The 27440-nt window shown below is 37.5% G+C and overlaps 1 protein-coding gene across 15 annotated transcripts in view; it reads right to left on the bottom strand.

Moving 5' to 3' along the window:
* Positions 1–27440, bottom strand: part of Ttc3 (tetratricopeptide repeat domain 3) — a 119827-nt gene that overhangs the window by 38851 nt on the left and 53536 nt on the right. For all 15 annotated transcript variants that reach the window (XM_013071325.3, XM_087212113.1, XM_021256265.2 and 12 more), the window contains 14 exons: positions 26385–26519; positions 25731–25811; positions 23654–23766; positions 21515–21635; positions 14950–15072; positions 14224–14325; positions 12610–12702; positions 11921–11985; positions 10734–10870; positions 8881–9207; positions 5549–5800; positions 3314–3357; positions 2102–2158; positions 1015–1088 (listed from right to left, as the gene is read on the bottom strand). In XM_013071325.3, the coding sequence (XP_012926779.1) occupies positions 1015–1088; positions 2102–2158; positions 3314–3357; positions 5549–5800; positions 8881–9207; positions 10734–10870; positions 11921–11985; positions 12610–12702; positions 14224–14325; positions 14950–15072; positions 21515–21635; positions 23654–23766; positions 25731–25811; positions 26385–26519 (1724 nt within the window). The remainder of the gene's footprint in view (positions 1–1014; positions 1089–2101; positions 2159–3313; positions 3358–5548; positions 5801–8880; positions 9208–10733; positions 10871–11920; positions 11986–12609; positions 12703–14223; positions 14326–14949; positions 15073–21514; positions 21636–23653; positions 23767–25730; positions 25812–26384; positions 26520–27440) is intronic.

Below are 27440 nucleotides of genomic sequence, written 5' to 3'. Positions count from 1 at the left end.
CAGTGGTTTCACCGCCTGCTGCACAAGCACAGGGACCCAAGTTTGATCCCCAGTACCAAAAAAATAAAATAAAATAAAATTTTGGGCCGGGGAGTTAACTCAGTGGTTCTGCCACCTGCCTCGCAAGCGGAAGGTCCAGAGTTCGATCCCTGGTACCAAAAAAAAAAGAAAAGAAAGAGGCTGCAGAAGGCAGCCTTGTGCTGCCCCCGTCATGGAGGACACAGTGAGAAGGTGTCATCTATGAACCAGCAGGCAGGCCCTCCCCCCAATCTGGTCTTCCCAGCTGCCAAAACAATTTCTGTTGTTTGTAAGCCACTCAGTTTATAGTATATTGTTTTAGCAGCCCAAATGGACAAAGACCAGCTCTGATTATTTTAACTCATTAAAATAACGCCTTCATTTAATCAATGAAAATGACTGAAAATTTCAACTGTTCTTGTAACTTTTAAGAAATATGAAAAAACTCATTTTGGGAGATTCTGACCCATAAAGCAATACAATATAAAAATGTTACTCCTCCTCTTCAGTTTTATTTCTTATTGTCTATTTTTTTCTTTAAAACTTAGTTTCAACCAGGTGGTACTGAATATCAATGACATAAAAGGTTAAGCTATAACATCATATATATCCTCCAAAACATCTTCTTTTCTCCTATTATGGAAAAGAATACTAGTTAATTATCAATAACATAGTCTCTACACCAAACACTTAAAGATTACTTTCTAGGCATTTTCTAAGATTTTTTCCCACAGTACCTCACACATAGTACATTCTCAATATATACTTACTGAGTAAATATTATCAGTCCTGCAACTTGAACACATTTTGAGTTTTTAAGATTGCAAGGCATGCTATTAACTCAATCAAGATGGATCACATCAAGCTATCATAATGAATGCAAATCTTTAGAAAGGGAAGTTAAGGAAATCATTTTATAGTATATTAAATTAACATGACTTATTAAGTAAAAACTTCTGAGTTACAATGAAGCAGAAATTTTAAAATTATACTTACTTAGGGTCTTGACTTGAAGTGGAAGTCTCATTACTTGGTGTTAGTGAAGTTGTTACAGACCCAATTAACATCAGCTGGTTTAAAAGAGAAAAATAACACTGACTCTCTACCTTAAAATGTCATGAAAGAAAATTACTAACACTGAAATTGATGATAGACACCATGTCAACTTCCGACATTTAAAACCTATCCAAATTTTCTTGTAAACAGGAACACAGGATAATGCAAGTTTGACATCCAGATATAAGCTCCAATTAACATTTAGGGTAGTTTCCAATGCTCCAAAAGTTTACACGTCCCTCAGTTTTAACTTCCACTTTAATGAAGACGTGGAGTCGAGACGCAGAGCCAAGCTGTGCCGATGTCCCAGCTGCTCCTGTCCAAACACTGGCCCCTCTCTCACCCCATCTCTGGCCCAGGACAGACACTAGCGCCTCAGAGAGCCAACTATGAGGCTTAAAATCATGCCCTGCTTCTCCTGCAGGCTTGGTTGGAGCCTTAGGTAAAAAAGGGAAAGGATCCTGTCAATCCTGAGGTTGCCATGACGATGGGAATTCATCATTTTTGTTGTGACTATTTTAGGTGACATTCTGCTTCCTGATCTCCTTATAAGATTCAGTTTAGTAGTAATAATTATGAAGCACTGACTGCCTCCTAAGTATAACAATGTCATTAGCTGTTAGCAGCAGTATCGCTATTATTCTTGTTATCAGAAGGGGATCAGGGAAGTCAACTCGCTCCAGGTCAAGTAGAACCAAGGGATGAACCCAGGCCTGTGAGACCTGAAAGGCTTCCTGGACTCTGCTCTACAGACACTTGTATAAAGCCCTACAAATTACATATCTTCACTCAGAAATACCTGGGGAATACATATGACAATGAAAATTAAGTTTGTTTAAAGAGTTAATTATATGTAATATGAACTTAAATTTCCTTGAAATGTATGACTGTCAAAATACCTTAAAAGACTAGAAAGTCTTTCTCTACTAAATGTTTCAGAACATTCCAAGAATTGTTTATTTCTCATCTACTCATATATACTGAATTATTTTGTAAGGTTAGAATCAAGACAGAAAATATTCCACACCTTTGTATCTTTTTGCCTCTTTTTCTTGCCTTTGTTCTTCACCTTGGTAGAAGTCATCTGAAAAATGAAGAGAAAAAAATCACTAAGCACTCAAATAACAGCATTATGAAGATCAACATAAACCGTGTATTGATTTCCATAGGCTAGTTGTAAGTTAAAAGTATATAAAATGTTATCTTTTTTATTGATACCAGGGATCAAACTCGGGACTTTGCGCTTGCAAGGCAGGTGGCAGAACCACTGAGTTAAATTCCCAGCCCAAAAGTACATAATTGTTAAACAATTTATGTATCAGCCCAAGTGCCATGACTTACATGAAGAAAAGAGAGTAAGATTAATAATGTCTAATGATACAACTAAAACTGTCCCAACATGTCAATCTTATTTGAGTTTTTTTCTGGTACTGGGGATTGAACTCGGGACCCTGTGCTTGCCAGGCAGGCGGCAGAACCACTGAGCTAAATCCCCAGCCCGGTCAATCTTATTTCAAGTAATTAATCAGACTTCTGAGGAATGCCTATGTACTGTAGTAGCATTTTAATGCTATTCCTTGCACTAAGCCTACTAGACCTTCTGCACTGGCCAGCATGGGGCACAGAGTGAAGGAAGCTGCCTATGGGGTACAGCTGTCTCCATACTGAGCAGGGCTATATCTGCAAGAGCAGAAGAGTTTCCTGGATAAATGCCTGATCCCCAACACTAGGACAGCAGCATCTTCCTCTGTGAAAGCTGCCATAAATGCTATTCTCACAGCTTCATTATGTTCCTCAACTGAAGAATTTCTAATCTGCCAGAAAGAAGCAAAGGCAAACACAACCTACTAGAGAATTCATCTCTGAAACTATTCTTAACTGGAACTCAGGATGGAGCTACTAGAAACAGACTGTTTTCCTTCTACAGCAAAACACTGCAATTTTAAACATTAAAGATAATTTCCATTTTTGTTCTAAGAGATGACTGGGAAACTCTTCCTTTGGTCTTTCTAATATCAACATTTATTAGCAGTGAAACTTTACGGAAATTGTCTAATTCAGTGCTCCGATTCCAGGAGGAAGACTCCCAGGGACTTTCTGCTGGAAATAGTACAACATCACCTAGAAGTGCTCCCCATCTGGCTCTGGTACCACAGGTGGTGTAAACAAACAGTAGCCGGGCTCCTCCTCCAGCTAATGCAAGGTAGAACACAGGATTTCAAGTAGTCAAGTAGCTTACCGGCACTTCATTGTCTTGTTTCCTTAATACAGTGCAGCGGCTATCTGTCGGAAGAAACATAATATTCTGTGAGGAAACTAAATACTGTGCATTTTCATACAGTAGACTAAAGCCTTAAAGCCACCCCTTAGACTATGACCACAGACCATGTTCTATGGCTTGTTTGGCTCTGACACAAGTTTAGTTAAAAAATCAAGGACAAAATGACTAAATGGGAAACCAACTACACAGAAGCACACAATGCAGCACAGCCTGAGTGCCTTCTGGGTGCAGCTGTGCCGGGATGTGGGGTACAGAGGCACAGGAGACAGTCTATGAGCCTCTTCTACTGCCAAAGACCCAGTGGAAACCCAGTGTTTACAGGAGCCACAACAAAATAAAACGGCAAGGGAGATGGTGGGGTAATAGAGTCTGCAGGGCAGAGGCCAAGAAGGTCAGGGAAGGCTCTGGGGGAAGTCCATGAGCGACAGGGCAAAGCAGGACTGGTGGGGGTTCGGAAGTGGGTGTGTGCAGGGAGGGAGAGGGATGACAAGCCCAGACGCATGATGTGGACCTAACCTGCAGACAAAGCGAAGCAGTTATTTCTCAAACAGAACAGTTACAGGGTCAGATGGAAGTTACAGAAGTCACTATTGGCAGTATAGGAGGAAGATCAGAGGCCTGGAGGCCAGTTTGGAGGCTGCTGCAATAGTCCAAACATGGGAAGATAACTCAGGTCCTGACCCAGGCAAGTGAGCTAGACAGGTCAGGGCCCTGGCTGTCTATAGAAATGCTCTAGGAGATAGGCATCCAGAGCTCCGGAGAAAAGTTGGGACTCCCAATTACAGCACTGGTGAAGTTACTGAATACACTGATGTACACAATCAGTGGATCACATGATCTACCTACCTCACTTTCCAAGTGGATTTTGAAAAGTTTTCTGAAATATATTCCTTATTTTAAATGAAAAGAGATAAAACTGAAAATATCTGAGGCAAGAGTGGGAGCCATTAGACTTGAACATCTATTGAGATAACTTGTAATTTTTTTGGTGGCTTCTGACCCCATGAAAAAAAAACAAGGGAAGAGTGGTATTTGTGTGCATAGTAGTATTGTCTGCATTGTGTGCTTCTGTGTAGTTGGTTTCCCATTTAGGCATTTTGCTCTTAATTTTTAAACTAAACTTGTCTCAGAGCCAAACAGTGAAATATTGAGAATTTTAGGTACAGATCAGGAAAAGCACACATTTGTGTCATTTTTAGTTGTCTTGTGTGATCCAAGCACACAGTGGGTTTTGTGAGATCAATTCTAGGACAGCACTGTATCACCACCAGCAATAAATCGATGGCAGTAAATTCAGGCTATCAAGCACCACACCACCTCCACTCAGGAAGCAGTACCCCAAAAAGCTAAGTCATCTGTTTGTGCCTGTGTACTTTCCTAAGAATCACAATGAAACCAAGGTTTTCAGTAAAGTGCATGTGGACTCTGTAATGCTACATAAGGCCAGACCCATTCGTGTACCCTTTAAACAAACAGCATGACATTTAACCCCCACTAGTAGATGAAGTAGACTTCTGAGGCTAAGGGAGGGGAAAAGAAATTATTGGAGAATGTACACATAAAATGAATGGTAAGAAATTAAAATTAGAACCTAAGAACATCGGGATTTTAAAGCAAAACAGGATCACACAGATCACTGGCTCCAAATCATTTCATTTTAATGATAAGGAAACTAAGGTCTAAGAGAAGCTAAGGCGGGCCGGGGATTTAGCTCAGTGGTTCCGCTGCCTGCCTCGCAAGCGCAAGGTCCCGAGTTCGATCCCCGGTACCAAAAAAAAAAAGAGAGAGAAGCTAAAGCATTAGCTATCAGTGACCTACTCCACCAAGCTGGACCCCATGCCACTGCCCACAGGCTCCCCAAGTGCCCTCCAGCCTCCCTCTGCAAGCCTCAACACTGCTGCCTAATCACTTCCCTGCTTACAACCTACTCAGGCTCCACTGTTTCACAGGTGTCCCCTCCCGGGGAGAAACAGTGCCAAGTCTTTCCTCTGTTGCCCCGGTACATCTATCATCTCCCTCACCCAACAGTCACCACTGTCATCTGTATCTTCCTCAAATACATGGGCAGTGCTGTAACCATGTTCGTAATTGTCATTATTAAGCATTTAAATAAGCTAGTATTTTTTAAAACCGTCACAGATTTTTTTTGCCCAGAAATTACACACAATGTAAGTCTCAGCTTGGTCCACATACCCATTATATCGAAGAACTCATCCAGAGCACTGTGCAGGGCCGGGAACTTCTCTCTGTGATCCTCCAGCAGCCATATCAAACAGCGTGCTTCCTTCAGGGACACGGGCTCACAGAAGTATTCAAGCTGCCTTCCTTCTATAGAGTCGAGCTTATTACCGTACTTCTCATTCCACAGGAAAGTCATGATGGTGAAGTCAAGGTCCTTCAGAAGTGATCCGTATCGAGCAAAAAAAGTTCCCGTGGCATCTAAGCCTGTAACAAAACAAACATCGAATCACAAGAAGGGAAAAATGAGTTACTGTAAAACTGCATGAAGTTTTACTTCTCCCCAAGTGGTTCCATTCCTGTTTGCTTATATTTTCAGTGAAAATATAAATACTCGAGAACAGATTGGTTCGAGCTATTATGCATTTAGAAACATCAGTTAACACTCTATGCAAATTATAGCAATTTTTATTTATAAGTTGAGTAAGGTGGGCCAAAGGCTTCTATCCTTATAGTTATCTTCATAATACTTAGGAGATGAGAATACGACACTAAATTCCTTTAAAAATATAATACTATTTTTCACTAATTCTTAATGACTTTAATTCTAAATAACTAGCAAAGTTTTCTAATATTTTTCTACATATATTTCATAGCAACAAAACATCAGTAATATGTAAAAATCTCCCCAAATGTATTTTTTAAAAATGGGTAAACTTCCCTCTGTACACCTCCAAGAACTGTTCCTTTTTCCCCAAACTATCATGGTTCCACACCCTCCTCTACAAAAGTTGAGGTGTATTCTAGCTTTTATTCTCTATTCTCTAAATCAGAAAACAGAGTGGCTGCAACCTCACACATTCCTGCTGAAAACATGGTAAACCCTTACTTCTTATTAACATGGCCCCAAAAAAGCAAAAAGAAAATTTGTTCACTTCCGCATGGTAACTCTAATATAGCATGGTCACCTCTCGCATGGGCTGCAGGTCTTAAGTCAGCAAATGAAACAGAAACTGTTCAGTCAAAATTACCCCGGACTAATGCTCTTTCAGATGGAACAGCCAGTAGAGATCACGTTGCAGGAGAAATGAGAATAACCAGAATCGGTTACCATGTAAAATACTCACAAAATAAAAGGTTTACAGGAACCACAAGGGAGAAGAAATATGTTCACATCTCTCTCCAGTCTCAACCAGAGTGTGCACCCCACCATCACCACTGAAATGCTGTCTGAGTGTGCTCTGCTGTTTCTTTCTCCTTCCCTCTATCTTTTGTTGGACATACACACTGGCCACTCCTGGTTAAATACACACATGATGCAACTCTACTGTATAAACATTGTATGAGAAGAAAGAAGAACTTCAGGAAATGGGAACCATTTACTTTACTTTTATTAAATAAATGTGAGTTTTGTATCAGGGCTATAATAACAGCTTTACTAGTCACTGTGCTTAACTTTATTGTGCGCACTTACTTACTAAAATGATACCTCCACTCTTCAGCATAAACACGGAATAAGCCCACTTCAACTAGTGGCACACACATAACTGTCCCATTGGGCAGCCTGCACAGGTGGTGCTGCAAGTGCTACCGTCACAGATGGACACCAATGGTTTAACCACCAGGCCAGGAGACACACGCGTCACAGCCCCACCTGAAGGTGCTCATTACATCACCTGACACAGTCACATCCTCCTGCCAGTGAGTGGCAAGGCTCAACCAGCAGACTGACCTGAGTGGACAGTGGCTGGCAATGTTGACCATGCAGCATAACCCAGAAAAGGCCATTTCTGTAGTTGTGCGTCTATCCGCTAAACAAACTGAAGTAGCAAAAACTTTATAACATGCTCACGTGGTAGACACTAGTGACAACATCACTTAAGAGTAAGTTTCTGGGACTAGAAACCCACAGAGACTCAGGCTCGAAAGGCAGTGCTTGGCTAACTATGCCAAGTTACTTGTCATCTATTTTGTCTCTACCAACAGATGCTGACCAGTATCTTTGAAACTCTAGAATTCCAAACAGCTTCTGGTCTCTAAAACCTCAGCAGGTGGCAGTAGTTGGCAGGAGCTGGGCAGGTTCTACTCCTGACTGTTGCGGAGAGCCGCTAATCTTGCTTCCTTTTTAATTTAACTTAATTTAAAATACATAGTATGATGTGTTCTGCTTTTTGGGGTTTTTTGGTACCGGGGATCGAACTCAGGATCTTGCGCTTGTGAGGCAGGCGGTGGAACCACTGAGCTAAATCCCCTGGCTTCCTTTTTTATTTCTGAGATGAAGTCTTGCTACGAGTTCAGACTGGCTTTGAACTCCCTATAATAGCCCAGGCTGGCCTTAAACTCACAGTAATCCTCCTGCCTCAGCCTTCCGAGTGCTGGGACTGTAGGTGTGCACTAGCAAGCCCGCCAGCCTGACCCCGCTTCAGTGGCCCTTGTTAGTTTTTCATGAAAAGCTGCCATCTGCATCAACTATGTACTGCAGAGGCTAGCTGTTACCCTGGTCATCACAATAGACAAGTGCTCTGGTAGGTACCCAAGGCACCCTTCCTAGGGACAGACAGCCACTGCATCTGCAGGTCACTGCACGGCTTGAGCAGAGCCGAGGCCCAGGGCATCCTCCTCAAGCCCCTTCTTCCACCACCCCAGGACCCAGGGCAGGGGACAGAGCTGCAGTCCGGGAAGTCAGTGGCCTATTCTGGCCCAGGAGGTGGCTCTCCTGATCCTCAGACACAGATTTGCCAGAGGTGTCCCTAAGCGATTAGTCCTATTAATTAGTCTTTCTAAAATTTTCTTCATAGAACCTGAATTTTAGAATATTTTTGTTTCTCGACACAACTGCTGATCTGCATGGAGAAGACAGTCTGTAAAGAGCAGGCTGCAGGGTACGCTACTCACACACGCTGTCCAGTGCTCAGAGCTGACACACTCACGTCATTTAGCATGACACGAATCTGGATTTCCCTGACCAATCTTTCTTTTGTTTACAACTTTTGAAATGATACACTGTAAGCTATCTATAAAATAACCTAAAAATTATGGGAGGATAACTATTTTTAACCATACAAATTTGCAGTCTAAAGTCATAAATGAAGCCGGGCAAAATGGCACACATCTATAATCCCAGATCTCTTGAAGGCTGAGGCAGGAGGATCCTATATTAGAGTCTAGCCTGGGCAACTCAGCAACTTAGTGAATCTCAAAATTTAAGGGGGGGAGGGGGACCGACCTGCAGCTCAATGTGAAGGCCCTGGGGTCAACTGCCAGCACGCCAACAAACAGACAGGAAACTGAAAAGGACTCAGAGGCCAACATTTATCCTTCCTAGTATACCACACTACTCCACATACCAAAGCTGTTAAGTTTCTGGAGCCAGCTGGCTACCTTGGGCTCCACTTCTTGAAGCTCGCACAAAACGTGCAGAAACATCCTTGTTTTCACTCTATTATTTTCTTGAACCAAGTAACCGATGACATAGTCCACTGCTTCGGTGAGAAAATTTTTGTTAGAGAAAAATGTTGCATAGTCTTCTGTGGTCAAAACCTTCCAAGAAATCAATTCTTTGAGAAGCTTGGAAGTGTCCAGTACACCAGATTTAATTTTGTCAGAGTACTGCTTTATGCACTGCAGAATTCTGTCATCAAGGAACGGGCAACTCTGAACATTCTTTACTGTTTCTAGGGACAAATAAGAGAGGTCAAACTGATAAACAGGACTCATGTGCAATGATACAAACAGAAATAATGTAACATTACATAATCGAAAATGACTCCTTGATTCTTCGTTCTTATATAGACAATTTAAGAAACTTTCAATTAGAAACATAAATATTTAACAGCACCTCTGAAAAGCATGAAAGTTCACATTAAACCCAACATAAAGTGAGCAGCTGAACCCCTTCATTCCACTACATTCATGTAAAAGCATCTAAAATGTATTTCCTCTAAATAAGGTTTCTTCCCTCAACAATCCTAATCCAACTAAACTATACCCAATAAATACGTTTAGCATTCAAGTATGCAAAATTAAAGTACATTCATTGAAAAAAGTTTAGCAGGAAAGATCATTTTGATTAATTTGTGAAACATTATTGGAACACTATGACAAGCCGAGAGAAGTGGAAAATATTTCATTTTGTAAATACAGACATAGTAATAGAAAAATGGGGAAAATATCAACTCTAAACTGAAAATAAACACACTGGCCAACATGTACAATGTACATAGGAATAGTAAAATCATCCACGAGACAGTCCCGTGTCAAATAGGAAATAAAAGGCCGGATTAGGTAATCTCTATGGGACCTTTTCTGAGCTGTCTGTTTGGACTCAGCATTATTTTAGGTAATCAGTAGTCAATTAATAGTTGAATGTTTTTCTTGTTTTGTTTTAGCTTTTTGAGACAGGATCTTGCTTTGTATTCAGGCAGGCCCTAAATTCACTGTGCAGCCCAGGCTGGCCTCAAGCTTGTGGTGACCCTCCTGCCTCCACCTCCTGAGTGACAGGACTATAGGTGTGCACCACCATGCCTGGCAAGTTCAACACTTTCCTGACACTTAAATCCACAGAGCAGAACGCACAATTCGCTATCAAATCTATACCCCGTGGGTCAGATCTTATGGCCACTGCGCTTCTGAGCAGAGGACACAGTCTGCCTGGAGTCTGTGCAGGGCAGGGTGTGAATCCCTGGGTACTGCGTTCCTAAAATGAGAGCTTTTCAGACCAACCCACTTGATGTCTTTGAGTAACAGAAGACAGTAAAGTGGAATCTGTATTTTAATGATAGTATCAAAAAAAACAAACAAACTCAAAGGCCAGGCGTGGTGGCGGATGCCAGGAATCCGAGTACTTGGAAGTCTGAGGCAGGAGGACTGGCGTGAGTTTGAGGCCAGCCTGGGTTACTTGCGAGTTCAAGGCCAACCTGAACTACATAGAGACACTGTCTCAAAAAACCAAAAATAAAGGGCCGAGGATTTAGCTCAGTGGTTCCGGTGCCTGCCTCGCAAGCGCAAGGTCCCGAGCTCAATCCCTGGTACCAAAAAAATCCCCCAAAACCCCCAAAAAACAAAAACAAACAAACCAAACAAACTCAAGTCTGTATTTCAATTCAATAATGATTAATATGAGCCCTTATAATATGCATGTTCATATTTGTTCCTTAAAGCAAGTATGTATTGTCGTATCATGTCATGGACTTTTGCATACCTTTCTGCTGTTCATTTTTTGGAGGATTACTTTCTCTTAAGTCCTCTTCCCTTCTTTCTTGTGCTAGTTTTTTTGCTTCTTGTTTTTGGATCTTTCTCTTCAGTTTTTTGTCTTCTTTCAGTTTTAGCTTCTCTAGGCTGATAAACATTTACAATTAGTGATAATTTATCTTTGTTATAAGCTCAAATGAACTATTTTCCTTTGCCAGTTATAAAAACCATTCTCCAACCAGTAAATTAGATTACTTTTTTTTCCTGGACAAATTGCTTTTTAGTTAGAATCTGGACTACATCTTCTGTTTAATGTAAAGATCTATTGTTGAATACTGTCAATTCAGTCAAAATAAGGAAATATTTGTTTAATAAACACAATAACCTTAATGGTTAAGGGACTTCTAATTAAGAATGCAATGTAGAGATTATATAGATATTATTTGTATATATATAAATTACTGCATAAAGTAAGTAGGAATAGTACAAATTACTCAACAAGATAGTATATGCAAACTCTCAAAGAAAGATACCACAAGAGAATATTACTTTTCATATCCCAATAATGACGCCCAAGATAGAAATTTGGTTAGTCTGGTTACAATGAATTCTTTCCAACAAATAATTCTGTTCATCTTTTCTTTTGCTTTTTCTTGGTCACAAATAATGAAAAAAATCACTTTTTAGAATGAAAAACAAGAAGCAGGACCAAAAAGAAAAGAAAAAAGGACTGGAATTATTTGATCTGAACAAAAAGATACAGAGAGGTGAATAATTTAGACAGTACATTGAGGATTTCAAGGTAAGAAGTAGCCATTGGTTCAAAATGTTTGCTGAAGAGAGATAAAAAGGAAAAATGCTTTTGCAATTAAAGTTTAAACAATTGAGAGCTAAATATGTAATTTTTATCTAAATGCCAAATCTGTTAATCAAATGTGATTTTGTAACATAAAATGCCACAGTTTTATTTATAAATTCAATCACTAGATAATGATTGATTTGGATTTTTAGTATTTAACCATACTAGGCTAGTACTCTTGAGTTTTAAATATCCATAAAAATAATTTTTAAAATACTTATTTGGATGTAAATGTGCACAGCCAATTTTAAGAACAGCATAATTTAGAAATCTGCATTTAACAGAATCACATCCTAAGAGACATCATAAAACCACTAATTGATTGTTAAAAATCTTACCTAGAACATTTCTGTTTCAGAATAGGTCTTGGAGGAACCTTTTCTTTAATGACCTTGTGTTCAAACTTTAAATAAAACAAAGACATCCAAAATTTGTCTCATACTCCCATGACATAAAGCACAAAACCACAAGTAACAAATATCTCAGAAGCACACAGAGTCAATGCTCAATTTGATAAAGAACAGTGACAATGTTCTGACCCAGACAAAAGCCCAGAAAGCTTTAGCAAAATAATTTACCGAAAAGAGCAACAAGAGAGTAGACACATTTTAGGAAGAAGTTTTAAAAAATTAGGAGTAAGCAGAAGACCCGATAAACTAAAACCATCATTACAAGGACCCTCTTCTGCCTCACTCAGGGACTCTTCCCCCCTCAGGATTCCCCTCCCCTCCCACCAGGTCCCAGAAGCTTGTAGAGGATTAAGACAACAAAGTGATCAAAATGAGTAAAAACAATAAAACTAAAATGTAAAAAAAAAACCCCAAATGCTTCTTTTTTCTATTGAGAATAAAAGAATGTGGCAATGCACATCCTAATATTGCCTATATTTTCTTAAGTGATATAATTCACTTTTTCCTGAAAAAGACAAGATCCAAATCACACAACTTCCATAAATGCAAATCATGTTTAGAAGGCATAAACATTTTGGTTATCAGTTTAATAAAGTTTCCCTTTATTAGATACTTACTTCACATTTAACATGACCACCACGGCTAAAGATGATAATCTTAGAAATGATACCTTCACAGTCAGGGGTAAGACAAACTCCTTGCAGAAAATCCTATTTGATTTTAAAAAAGAAGAATGTTACATCTATGTGGGATAAGTCTGTACACGTGCACCATTTTAAATGCCCAACAGTCAAAACATGGTGTAAAACCCCCCAGGAAAACACTGAAAGTCTTCAGCATTGCTGTATGATTTTCAGAGTCTCCCTGTAGGAAGAATACATCTTGGAGTGTGGGGTGGACCATGTGACTGGCTTTGGTCAAGGCAAGGTAAGCTGCCAGGACATTGACCAGTGGTAGTGAACATATGGTACGTGTGCCACAGCAGGGTATTTGTTATCACTGAAAGCTCTAAAAGGTTCGCCATCACTGACATAGACCCTGTCTAAGCAAAAGCATTAAGAAACACTACATGGAATGGCCATTACTTTTTTCTCTCTGACACAGGAACATGTTCTAGAAAAAGGCCTCTCTTCAACTTGGATTCAGAAACAAAGAAGAAGGCCAATTAGCACAGAGCTGCTACAACTCAACCCTGGTCAACAAAGGCAAGATGTCAGGACAAGTAATGTAACCAAGAAACGAATCTTCCACGTTAGGCCACAAGAACTGGGTTGTATATTATAGCATATCTTAGTGGAGGCTAATTCACACATGGTATTCAGAACCACAGGGATGGCTAAGGCCACTCAGTGAGAGTCTATAGCTAGAGAAGCTCAATTTTGTTTCTACCAAACTTACTGATTACTACTGCTTTACAAACTTATTAATTACTACTTTATTTTTTTCCCCAATAGCACTAGGTCCACACAGTGTAGAAAACAGTTGCCTCTTTAAAAAGTTTATAGCTTAAAAAGATCAGAAATAAATATTTTTTTAAAGATATTTTTTTCAGAAATAAATTTTATGAACATAAGTATGACAGTAATGCAAGTAAAATTGTGCCTTCTTTTGAAGTATTCTTCTAATGGCTTAGTAATCATTATCTTGATAACAAGTACCCTACCAACCCATTCATGAGAAAGGACAGTAAAAAATTTAAGCAGATTTTTTTTGGTACCAGGGATCAAACTTGGGTCCTTGCACTTGGCAGGCAGGTGGCAGAACCACTGAGCTAAATCCCTGGCCCTCAGCTCATTTTTTATACAAATTACTTAATCAAATTTTCATAGAAAATAAAAATTTTGAGATTTTAATTCTCTAGCAACACTTGTTAAGTCTTTAATTGAAAGACCTCTGAAGGACTAAAATGGTCAGTACCTAATTTAAAACCTGTATTTTAAAATCACACATCTACATTATTTTTTATCATAACATTCAATATACAATAGTTAAGCAGTTTATTAAAGGCCTCTACAATTACAGCTTTTACAGTTTCATAAATTTTTTTAAAATCTCATTTTCCACTTTATTATTACAATTATGATTTAAAACTTTCTAATAATGCTTAGAATGCCCAGGAAGAAATTTATATTCACTGAAGACTTTTCCTAAGCAAAGGCTTTTTAGAGGGAAAAAAAATCAGCATACAATAAGCATTATCAATAAATCCAGACAATCTTATTACATCTTACCTTGTCAATTTTATCATTAAATGTTGTTGCTTTTAACTTCTTCCAGCAATTCATATGAAATTCTATTTTACAGTATTGGCAACAGCTGATTCGTATAAAACCCTGGGGTTTAAAAAAATTTTAATTCACATTTTAAAGACATCTATGCACAAGTACTCATTTGCTCACAGTACAAATATTAACACAAAGACAGAGTTCCTGCACCAGATATAACTAAACATTCCATCTCCTTGTAGAGGCACATGATATTTCTGCACCCCAAAACTCCTAATTCTAAAGAACTTGACTGACATCTTCACTTCCACAGCTGACAACCTCATTATCCTGTACAATATATCAAATATGTAATAAACATTATGTCATCTGATATACTAACCAGAGATGGAGGACAGAGGGTAGCTACTATCTTCTTGAATAGACCACTAACATAATTACTCAACTAAGTGCCAGACTTGGTTTCAAGTTAAGTCTTCATGAGCTAACACAACATCAGTGGCCTTTAGATTCTTGGACTCAAATTTTATAAGACATTAGAACTGCAAAAAATCATAGGCAACAATCTGATTTTGTTTCTTATGTTCCTAAGGAGGAAGCAGTTAGGGGAAACAGTAGCTAAAGAGGAAAGAACTAGTTAAACTGCCTTTGCAGGTCACCACCACAGCCCAACACTTTTCCGCTAAGGTACCCGTTTGCAAGTTCATGCCCCACTATATATTCGTTATTTACCTTAAAGTCTGGATCGGTTATATATATTTGGATTTTGGAAAGCCCAAGGCACTTCTGGTAGGAACAAATGGCATCTGGCACTGGAGGGAACTTGCATTCTTCAACAAATTTCTCTAAAATTGTCTAAGACAAAATAATCAAAAAGATACTGATTTGTCAATGACTTGTGATTTCAATAGCTTCTTGCCACCAAAATGTTTTTAGAAACTGAGAAAAATTTTTTAGCCAGTTACTACTGTACATGATTTCTAAAGTTTTTTCTTTCAAAAGGAGCCTACTCCAGATGTGCACTGAAAGACTGAACAAACTTTTGTTTATAAAGTTTCAGAGAATCAAAATCTTGTCCTTGTTATAATCATCAAACCTCATTTTATAATTTATAGCTCTTAGAAATCTCCTTTACACAGTAGGCAAATAAGGTAGAATAATTCTTAGGATACCCTGTGGGTTTTACTATGACCCTCTTTCTCAAAGTCATTTTATCCAGAATCCCCCAAACCCAATTCATCTACTTTCTGGAATCTCAGCCAAAGTATTTGTCCCTCTGCTGGAGAATTATTCCACTGCTACTAAAGCCCCCCAGAGACTGATGTCATGCTCCCATTGGCTTTTTGTTATCAATAGTTTTTATGCCTTTAACACAATCTGGTGTGATGAGAGGAGAAGCCAATGATCACTGTGCTTTACTTTTCTTTAACAGTTTTGCTGAGACATAACGAGCATACCATACAATTGACACAAGAGGTATTTAACATATTAAAAATGTTTTACAACCATCAACAAAATCTAAATTTATACTGTCGAACATGACCATGGTGGCATAGAGGGTGACTGATTATTCAGAGATGAGGCTTAGTTCAGTCACTGAGAGGCCCAGAGGGACTGCTTCCACCCCAGAGTGTCCAGCATTTGGGAGACCTCCCAGGAGAAGAAGAATCCTAAAGCTGAGAGCTCTCTAGCTTTTATTTAGAATATCAGTGTAAGAAGTAAAAAACAAGAGAAAAGTAATTTGGGCCAGGAGCTGTCTCTGGGCCAAGCACTAGTCTCATCTCCGAGTAATCATTCATCCTCTACACCACCATGGTCACACACTGTGACAAATTTAGAACATTTTCATGGCCTAACGAGAAACTTCATGCCCATCAATAGTCGCTCATCATCTCCTGGGCCCCAGTCCTGGAGAATCTACTTTCTGTCTCTCTATATAGATTTGCCTATTCGAGATTTCACATATACAGAATCACACATGTAGTCTTTTGTTTCTGACTTCTTGTACTTAGCACAATATTTTCAAGGTTCATCTATATTGAGGCACATCTCAGTTCTTTTATTTTACATTTATCATTTGATGCTCACATAGGCTGTTTTCTCTTTGTAGCTATTAAGTTTTGGGGGTTTTTTTGGTACCAGGGATCAAACTCAGGACCTTGCACTTGCAAGGCAGGCACAGTGCCACTGAGATAAATCCCCGGCTCTTTTTAGCTATTATGAATTGCACTGCTATGAACATTTACTGCAAGTTTGTGTGAGATCAGGTTTTCTTTTCTTTGTACGTATTTAAGAATAGAACTTCTGGGTCATATAGTATCTCAATTTAACTGAGGAAAAATGCTGGACTAAATGAAAATTGCAGTTCCAAAAGAAATGCACTATTTTCACTTTAACCAGCAATGTATGAATGTTCTAATTTTTCCACATCCTTATCAATAGTATCTACCCACACCCGAGTGAATAAGAAGTGGTATTTCACTATGGGTTTTTTTTGTTTGTTTAGCTGGATTTTTTCCCCATTAAGTTTATTGGTACATTTTAGGTATAAAATACATTCATCATTGGGATCTTGTATCTTTACATGAGAATCTTGGTTCTTATTTTATTCCCCTTCCCCTGCCCTCCCTTCACCCCCTCCACCCTTCCCTATTTGCAAAGACTTTGTTTCCATTTTTTTCCTTTTCTCATATTTTTTCTTTTCCCTTCTTTTCTTTCCCCTCCCCCTCCCCCACTTCCCCTACTCCTTTAGATCTTTTCTTCCTATTACACAATATCAAGTATACATTTTTAAAATTACAATACCAAGATTTAGAAGACATTACCACAGACCTTACAGAATTTAAAAGGATACAGAAAGTATACTGCAAAAATCTTTTTTGAAATAAATTCAACAACTTCTAAGTACCTTGGAAGACAAATTAATGAAACTAACTCTGGAGGAAATATAAAATTTGAATAGCACCTATTAAAGAAAGTATATTCCTAGCTTGAAAACCTACCTATATGACAACAGCAGGCTCATATACATTTTAACTGATAAATTTTATCAAACAATCAAAGCAGAAAAAAGAAGGAACACTTCTCCCCTCATTTTAGGAAATCAACACTGTGCTAATACTAAAACAAAAAATATGAATATAGATAGAAATTTATTTAACAAAACAAACTATTGGAAGTCAGATCTGGAAGTATGTAGAAAGTGGTTTTATTATAGGGATTGCAGTGTTGGTTCAGCATTGGAAGATCCACCACCAAAAGTCATCATTTTAACAGAGGAAAGGAAAAAGCCATATGATCCTGTCAGTAGTTGGAGAAAAAGTATTGGACTAAATTCTACAGCTGCTCATGGTAAAAGCCATCAGGAGACTAGAAGTACAACAGAAATTTCTCAATATATCAAAGACATGTACTCCACACTTCCAGCAAAAACGTCTTATATGAATGAAACAATGCTTTCTCCCTAAGGTGGGGAACAAGGGCAGATATGTCTATTCTTCATCTGTCCATTAAACTCTGAAACACAGGCCCAAACCAAAATAGTCTGGCAATAAAATGACACAATTAGGATAGGATTGGCAAGGTAGAAGTAAAATCTTTATATGTAGATGAGATGATCATCCACAGAGAAAATACTAAGAAATCTCTTGGAGCCCCTAGAACTTGTATTTGAATTTAGCAGGATTAGAAAACACAAAGTATATATAAAAAATCAGGTCTATGTATACTTGCTATAAATGAATTGGATATTGAAATTTAAAAGTTATGTAGGAGTACAAAGGACCTAGAAAAGTAGAAAGGAAAAAAAAAAAGAGTTGGAAGACATTTAGTACCTAATTTTAAGACTTCCTCTGAAGCTACAGTAATCAAGGCAGTGTTGGTGTAAGGAAAGACATACAGATCATTTGAATAAAACAGAGAATCTAGAAACAGAACCACACATATATGGTCCACGGAGTTTTGAAAGATTATTTAACATTAACATTTTATAGAACATAAATTCACTTCAAGAGCAGAGGAAAAGATAGTGTTTTCAGCAAATGGCACTAGAACACCTGGTATCTGTTTATAAAAAATTAACCTCAAAAAAAAATTAACCTCAATCCTTTATTTCCATACATAAAAATAACTTGAAAGGATCTATGAACCTAAATACGAAAGACTAAAACTATAAAACATTAAAAGAAAAAATTATAAGGGAAAATGTTTATGAATTTAGGTTAGGCAAGAATTTCCTAGGATATAAAAAATATGATATAGAAAAGAAAAAAATTGATAAATGAGATTCCATCAAAATTTAGAACTTTAAATGACACTGTTAAGAAAATGAAAAGTAGTTCTTAAACAGACCATATTTATTTATAATGCATATAACCTATGACCAGAAGATATAAAGAACTCTTACAGTTCATTAATAGACAACCCAATTAAAAAGTAGACACAAGATGATAAATAGCCAGTACAGCACAAGGAAAGGTGTGCAACAATAGAATAAAAAAAAATACTAATCAGTACAATAACAAGATTGAATTATACATGCATTATGGAGATGAAGTTAAAAGTTTTAAAAGAACAAATGTCAGCTTAGGTGTGAACCAGTTAGAACTTTCTCGCTTATTCTTTTTTTTTTTTTTTTTTTAATTTTTTGGTACCGGGGATCGAACTTGGGACCTTGCACCTACGAGGCATGCAGCAGAACCACTGAGCTAAATCCCCGGCAGAACTTTCTAATACTGCTAATGGGAATGTAAAATGATAAAACCATTTTGGAAAACAACATAGAAATTTCTTGTATTACTGTTAAGAACCAATAGTCCTGTTCTTAAGTTTTTACTTGAGAGGAATGAAAACACATGTTCACAATAGATTTGTACATGCAAGTTGAGTATCCCTTATCTGAAATTCTTGGGACCAGAGTGTTTCAGATTTTTATTTGAAATCCACTTGATGTGCAAACAGGATAGCTACTCCTGCTTTTTTTTTTCGGGTTCTTGTCACATGGAATATTGTTTTCCACCCTTTAACTTTCAGACTATGAGTTTCTTTTTGAATTAAATGTGTTTCTTGTATGCAGCATATTGTTGGATCTTGCTTCTCGACCCATACTGCCAGTCTATTTCTTTTTTTTTATTTTTTTGGTACCAGGGATCAAACTCGGGTCCTTGCACTTGCTTAGGAGGCGGCGAAACCACTGAGCTAAATCCCCGGCCCCTAGTCTATTTCTTTTGATTGGTGAATTGAGACCATTAACATTGATGGTTATAACTCATACATACTGACTTATCATTGTCACGACTTTTTCTGTTTGTTGGATTCTCCCCCTTTGCGTTTAATATCTTGTCCCGCCGCGATTCATTCTGCTGGGCTTCCTGGGGTTGTGATCCTTGTTGTCTTTTCCTAGGATATCAACTAAAATTTTCTGGAGTGCTGGTTTGGTATTCATGAAGTTCCTAAGGTGCTCTTTGTCATGAAAGTATCATATTTCTCCATCAATTTTGAAAGATAATTTTGCAGGGTACATCAATCTGGGTTGGAGGCTGTTTTCCTTTAGAGCTTGAAATACATCACTCCAAGCTCTTCTTGCCTTGAGGGTTTGCATTGAGAAGTCTGCTGTGATTCTGATGGGCTTTCCTTTGTATGTGATTTGTTTCTTTTCTCTAACTGCTTGTAGAACTTTGTTTTTCTGTTGGGTTTCTGGAATCCTAACTATTATATGCCTATGTGTAGATTTTTTTGATCAGGGCTAGTTGGAGTCCTATATGCCTCACTTATCTGTATGTCAAGTTCTTTTCCCCTGCTTGGGAAGTTTTCTGCCATCACTTCTGTGAACAGTTTTTTATGTCATCTGCACTGTCTCCTGTTTCTTTATTGACTCCCATCAGTCTTATGTTATTCTTTGCATAGTCTAGCAGCTGCTGGATTTTCTTGTGGTCCCTTAAAATTTTAAAGTAATTTTTCTTTTCCTGTTCACTAATTGCAATCTTATCTTCTATATCTGAAATTGTCTTCACATTGGCTCATTCTGCTGCATAGACTTTCAATGGAGTTTTTAATCTCCTGGAAATCTGTTTGCATCTGTTTTATGGATTCCATTTATTTCCTATGTTGGGATTCCATCATGTTCCTGAGCTCCTCTCTAGATTTATTAATCATGTCTTGCACTAGGAGCACGATCTCTGCTGTTATCTGAGAAATTATTTCTGATTTCATTTTTCCAGATTCTCTTCTGCTGCCAGTTCCAGGGAGTCCAGGTGGTTGAGTATCAGGGTATTCCATCTCGTTTCTCTTTGGGGTTGCTGTAGGTCATCTGGAAGTCTGGTTTTGATACTTGTTTACCTGTCTTCTCATTTCGATGGGGGGTGGGGTGGGTGCGGCTCATCTCCTCTGTGCTGGCGGGGGTGGTACGGTGGTCTGGAAGCCTCCTCTTCTGTGCAGGGAGTGGCTTACCTCCTCTGTCCTGGCAGGTTTGGTACAGCAGCCTAGAAGCCTCCTCTTGTGTGCTGGGAGCAGCTCACTTCCTCTGTGCTGGCGGGGATGGTACAGTGGCCTGGAAGGCTCCTCTTGAGCGCTAGGAGCAGCTCACCTCCTCTCTGCTCGCGGGGCCACTATGGTTTTGATTTGCATTTCCCTGATGGTGAATAACGCTGTGCTCACAGACCACTTCTATATTTCCTTTGCAGAAATGTCTCTTTAAATTCTTGTCTACTTTTAATTAAACTATTTATCTTTCTACCACTAAGTTATAAAAGTTGACCCTTGTGATTTTAAAAGCTTCAGCCAAAAGTATGTATTGAGTACATAGAAGAGTTCATCACAAGTAAAAGTAAAGGCCTAATTTAGATCATTCATACATAATTTAGTCTTTCCAGATCTAGTAAAGCAGTAAAGATCTACTACTCTGGACATGACATTAAATTCACATTTTCCAAGTCTTCAAGTACCATCTCAATAGCAAGTGACTGTAATAAAACAATGATCCTGTACCTTTCTCTAAGTATAACCAGCACAGCCAGAATGTCTGGACTCAAATTCCACCTCTACCATGTACTTACTGTTTAACCCTGAGCTCATCTTTCAACTTAGTCTTCCTCATCTGAATAATGGGAATGACCATAGTAACCCTACTTACAGGGCTGCTGTAAGGAATAAGGTATATGACTGGCACACAGGAAACACACAATACATGTCAAGGAGGAATGGACAGAGTACTGCTACCGGTGTTTTCCAATACCTGAGTCAGTCAGTGCAAGCAGGCTTCTATAGCTAGCAAGAATTACTTGAAGAAATAAACAGTTACCCTTATTTTCTCTGGCTGAGACTCTTCAATAATCACATTACTTGTGGGCCAAGTTAATACTCCAGGGAGACGATAAATCAAGGTTTTTGCTTTCTCAAAGTGAGTGAGAGCTTCTTGAAATCTATTAGGGAGAAAAAGGAAATTAAAGACATGACATGATTTTTTTTTTGCCACAACAAAAGTTACAAGATAGGAAGCTTATAGGAAGAGCTCACTCGATAAATCACTAAATAGAAACATTCATTATAAGTTGTAGTTTTGAAAAAAATATTAAGGCATTATTGCTGTTTGCTATTAGAGTAATATAAACTAAATACAACTCTGTCCTGGACTTCAGCTTGATCATGGTAAGGTATGCAGTACTTATTCTGAAGTTGTAACTGTTCTACTCAGCAAAAGAACCCTCAAGTCCTGGATTATAGGACTAATCAAGTCTTTATTCATTTCTGAAGACAATACACAGGTTTCATGCTTTCTCCAAAACTGAAATAATTTACCAATTAAAAAATATGCTTTTGGGGCCGCGGATTTAGCTCAGTGGTTCCGCCACCTGCCTTGCAAGCGCAAGGACCTGAGTTCGATCCCTGGTACCAAAATAAAACAAAAAACAAAACGCTTTTATCTGTAGGTATAGGGTCATGTGAAGAAAAGCTAAAACTATTATCAGCCATAAGACAGTTATGAATAGCAGCACTTTGAACCCGAAATTGCACATTACAATGCCAAAAGCAGCATATTAGACAATTAGCACTCACCATATTATTTAGAAATTAGAATGAAATGCCTTTAACATGGCAAAAAAGCCTTCCATTTATCACAATGTCTATAGTTTTACATACTATATTACTTTCTTAGGCCTTGAGAATATCTACATGTAATCACTGCATTAAATAGGTATATCCTAAACAATTTACAGTACACTTCAAAATTAATTTCATTTGCTATTACAACAAAGTGACTTCTGAATTCTTACTTTCCCTGCATCTGCCTTATCCTTAATATAGTTCAGCCTAGACAGACAATAACTTCATGAAGTGAAAGAACTTTCTTTAATCTTTAAAAATCTATAAAAGAGGTTGTAGGCATACTCTAAGATTGAGTTCCCAAGAATCTCATAAAACACTCCTTACAAAGTAAGATGAAAATATAAGAATAATTAAAAGTTATGAATGATGATCAGTCACAATCATTTCTTTACAAAGTAACCAAACACACCTATAACTATATTCAATGCAATTGGCCAGAACAGGAATTTCTTTTTTATTTTTTTTAATTTTATTTTATTTTTAATTTTATTTATTCACTTTAAAAATTATTTTATTAGTACATGTTAGGTATACAATACGTTTACATTTATCACTGGGTGCTTGTACCTGTACATGATACATCTTGGTTCTTATTTTTTTCCCCATTACCTGTGCGCCCTTCACCCTCCCCCCTTCCCCCCTTCCCTAATTACATAGATTTCGTTTCCATTTTTTTTCCTTTCTCATAATTTTTCCTTTCTCTTTTTTCCTTTCCCCTTCCCACCACCCCTACACCTTTGGACCTTTTAATATTTCAAATTATCAATTAAGGAATTTCTTTTTTAAAGCATCAGACATAATCCTGTGCCCTAGGGCCATGCAGCAATATGGAGAGACAAGATAAGAGAGATGAATGCTTAAAGAGCTTCTCTGACATAAACTTTGAATAAGGATTCCAACCAGAAGTTCAGAAAGAGATTTTTATGCCAGCTCACAAAGTCTTTGAACATATATGTACCTTTTAGTAAAAGAATTTTTACACAGATTTTTAAAAATAAGTATTTAACCCAAATACTATACAATCAGATTTTAAAGCATTAATTTTACGAATTCAGTCACTATTTATAGGTAACATATACTAAAGGATATTAATTCTTCATGTAAAATTAGTATTGATTTTCTTCTAAGATTTAAAATTAGGAAACACCAGGAAGTACACTGACTGGCTTTGGTTTGATAATATTAATGATACTGAGATGCTAGTGCCTCAAAGTAAATCACAATAAGAATACTGTCACACATAAGATAACAAAATAATTCCAGAAAAAGGATTACCATCACATTAGACTTCAAGCCAGTTATCACTTTGGAGCTCAGTGCTATTTCTACTAACCTGTTTTTCTTCAAATATACTTTTCCAATTCCACAGTAGGCCAAGGAGTCAAGTCCCTCATTGGGATAGAATTCAAGAATCCTCTTAAACTGGTTTTCAGCTTCAGATAATTCCTTCAACAGCAGTGAGAACAACCATCACTTATTTTAAAAAATGCTAGAACAACTTTAACTGAAAATTGATTCTTTTTGTGTAAATTCCTATGGAAAATCATATCTTCTGCATTTCATTTTTTAAGAAATGATATACATTTCTGACCATAGGGTTACTCAGATGGTCATATGGAAACTCAGGGATACAACAAAACCAGTCCTCCTGAAAAATGTTTGACAACCATTTGAGCATTTACTAGTACACAGTAAGGGCCTTGTGTGTCCTGGATAACATTAAAAGATGTGAATTCACGGTCTGAAAAAAAAAAGACTGATTTTGGTACAAACAGACCATAACATATATGCTAATCTATATCATGGAAAGTCCAGAATTCCAATGATGTTGCCACAGTGTTTGGTAAAAGACAAAGCTCTGTCTTAAAAACCTTTTTAATAAAAACTTAGCAGAGCTTAGAGCACATACTTTTAAACATTCTCAAGAGTGGGAAATCTCTGCGCTTTAAAAAATCTTTATTTTTGGAAAAAATCCAAAAGATTTTAGTTCTAAGAAATAATAACCCTATTGTTGGTGAAAATAGAAAGGTCACCTCAAAATGGAGCTTGCAGAGCTGGGGATTTAGCTCAGTGGTTCTGACACCTGCCTCGGTCCAGAGTTTGAGCCCCAGTACCAAAAAAAAAAAAAAAAAAAAAAAATTGGACCTTGCAAGTAGCTGTGAGGACATTTCCAAAGGAAGAATTCCAAAAATGTTTGAAACTAGGGCCGTGCTGGCACATACGCATGGTTCCCTTAAGGAACTACTCTAATGAAAACTTATTAAATGTGTAAGTTCTACCATACCTGAATATTTTTTAAAAATCTGTCTCAGAAGAAGCAAGATATATCATGTACAAGTACAAATTCCCTATGATGAATGTTATCATTATATCTAAAATGTACCGATAAAAAAATTTTTAGGGCCAGGGATTTAACTCAGTGGTTTTGCCGCCTGCCTCGCAAGTCCAAGGTCCCGAGTTCAATGCCCAGTACCCCCCCAAAATTTTTAATTTATAAATCAGTCTATGACACAGTAAATTACAAATAGAATAAACTATTTCATCAATTCTGATAAGGCAAAAGATAGTATTTATTATTCTGTCAAGACAGAATTAAAATCATGAGTATCACTTCAAACAATGCATTAGAAAACAGAATTAGGTATCAATGGAAGACATTCCACCTGTTACATCAAGAACAAGGAAAATGAACTTCAGAAACTGTGGACTGCCAGGAGTGAGTAGAATATAAAAGACAACTTTGATCTTAACAAAGTAGGAATTTAGGGCCAAGCTTTTAATCAAGAAAACTTTGACCCCAAATCATCAGAAAAGGTATACTTGAGGTCATTCTAGAGCACCTCAACATTTACAGGAAACACCAAGCCACAGGAAACAGAATTTATTAAGCTGAACAATGCAGGTTACCAAGCATACCAGTAAAGGGCAGACAGTATGAGCAACGGGAACTGTGGGAGCTCATTCCTACACCCAGATTACACACAGGCATGGGAAGCTACACTGCAGAAAGGATCAAATAGCCATGTACTAACAACCTAGAACTAAGAGATATTAAAAAGAACAATTTTACTTTTGCTTTTCCAGTAAAACTGCATAACACAAAGTTGAAGTCTCCTTTCTAATCCCCCCAGGTCCATTCCTCTCTTCCATCACTAAATGCAACCATTACTTGAATCTGATTGAGAATAATCCATGATTTTTAAATTTTACAAGATGTACAGATATCTATAAACAACATATAGGATTGCTCTGTATGAACCTGTACATAAGTGGGATCATAATGTTTGTGCTCTCCAACTTGTCCTTTTCCCTCAGTATTATGTTTCTGAAATTTATCATGATTGTAGCTACATACCACATTAGATACATGTCACATTTTAAGTGTGTATTATTTCTACTTCCAATCTTACCTCAGGTCGTCCTATTCCAAGGAGAGACATAGCAAGTCCATAGACTACTAATACATAGTTAATCATAGCCAGGTTCAATTGCTGTCAATAAAAATGCTCTAGTTAAAATCATTGACTATAACTCTGATCAATTTGCATCATGCAAAAAGAAGTATGATAACTTTTCATTAATCAATATGATTGGGTTAAAGATCAAATAGGATCAGAAAATATATTTTGCAAATATAAGTTGTTATACTGCTATCAAGTATTTAAAACATAGAATCAATGACTCAAAGTTCCTTAAGGCATAGTTCATAATAGATAGAACAATTTTTAATTAAAGCTATATTCTTGTGCATGCAAGTGAGCATTAGCTCATACTTTCTTGCTGGATGAAAAGATACAAATTAAGTGAGCCCAAATCCGTGATTTAGTACTTTTAATAAAAGAAAAGGCCAGGAGGTTGTAATGAACCCAAATGATGGTCGAATGAGTATAAACATGGATTCTATATTGAGTATAACTGTCACTTGCTTCCCACAAGGTGGAGGAGACCCATCCAATCTCAGCAAGGCAGACCATGCATTAATGTGAGTTAAAACTCTGATTCACTTCTAAATTCATCTGCAGTGCATTAGGACTGGCAAATTAATTATGACCTGGCCACTTTACCTTTATTTTTTGAGGATCTAAGCCATTCAGCAGTTCTGAAAATGACTGTGCAGCACTGCGGCAGCGCTGGTCCAGCAAGGCAGTGTAACCGTCTTGGATTAAGCTTCTCAGCATTTTCATAATATTAGCAAAGTCCTGCAGAAAAATAATTCTATTTCAGTACTCCAAACCTATACCTTTTAGTTTAAAACTTAAGATGGGGCTGGGGATTTAGCTCACTGGTTCTGGCGCCTGCCTTGCAGGTGCAAGGTCCCAAGTTCAATCCCCAGTACCAAAATAAATAAATAAATAAATAAAAAATAAAATAAAACTTAAGATGCTAAGCCCACTAGTGAAATTTTATAAGTTATAGTAAATATTTCAATATCCTAACTACCCCTTTGCAAAATGGCACCTTAAAATTAAAGTATAAACCACTACTTTTATCATCTTCATCTCAATACGTGTCTGCCACTGGCCAGGACAAGAAAAAGAGTTCTTCATTTTACTCTACATGGTGCTAAGCCTTGTTTGCTCTCTCAGACTACAGAGACAATATTTTGAAGTTTTTAACAATGTATATGGAGAACACCAGTCATCACTTCATGTAATCTGTGTACTGATCATTACTACATTTTAACAACTGCTACCCTGCCCTGAGACAAATCCTAATTATAAGCAAGAAATAGAGATTCTGATCTTTAACTCTACTCCTGCTTAACATGTATTTAAATATAGTCAGAGAAAATTATTCAGAGAGACATCAATAGGTTAAATGTAAAAGGAAAAATATAAGAAAAAAATTTAAAAATATATATACATAATCACATGGAAGGCTGAGGCAAAAGGATTGCAAATTCAAGGCCAGTCTGGGAAACTTAGCAAGAATCTGTCTTGAAACAAAATTTTAATATTTTATGGAGCTCAGTGGTACAGTGATTGCCTAGCATACATGAGGCCCTGAGTTCAAACCATAGTACTGCAAAAGAAAAAATAACTCCAAAATTATTCTAATTTACTCTTAAAGTAAGAAGCATTTTGTACTCTGAATACATTTATACACAAACATTATAATTT

This window comes from Heterocephalus glaber, unplaced genomic scaffold (genome assembly GCF_053883595.1).
Source record: "Heterocephalus glaber isolate CG9 unplaced genomic scaffold, H.glaber_assembly_v1.0 deba00000122, whole genome shotgun sequence".
Taxonomy (NCBI): Eukaryota; Metazoa; Chordata; class Mammalia; order Rodentia; family Bathyergidae; genus Heterocephalus; species Heterocephalus glaber.
Note: the sequence above shows the minus strand (reverse complement) of the source record. Positions and strands in the feature narration are given on the sequence as shown.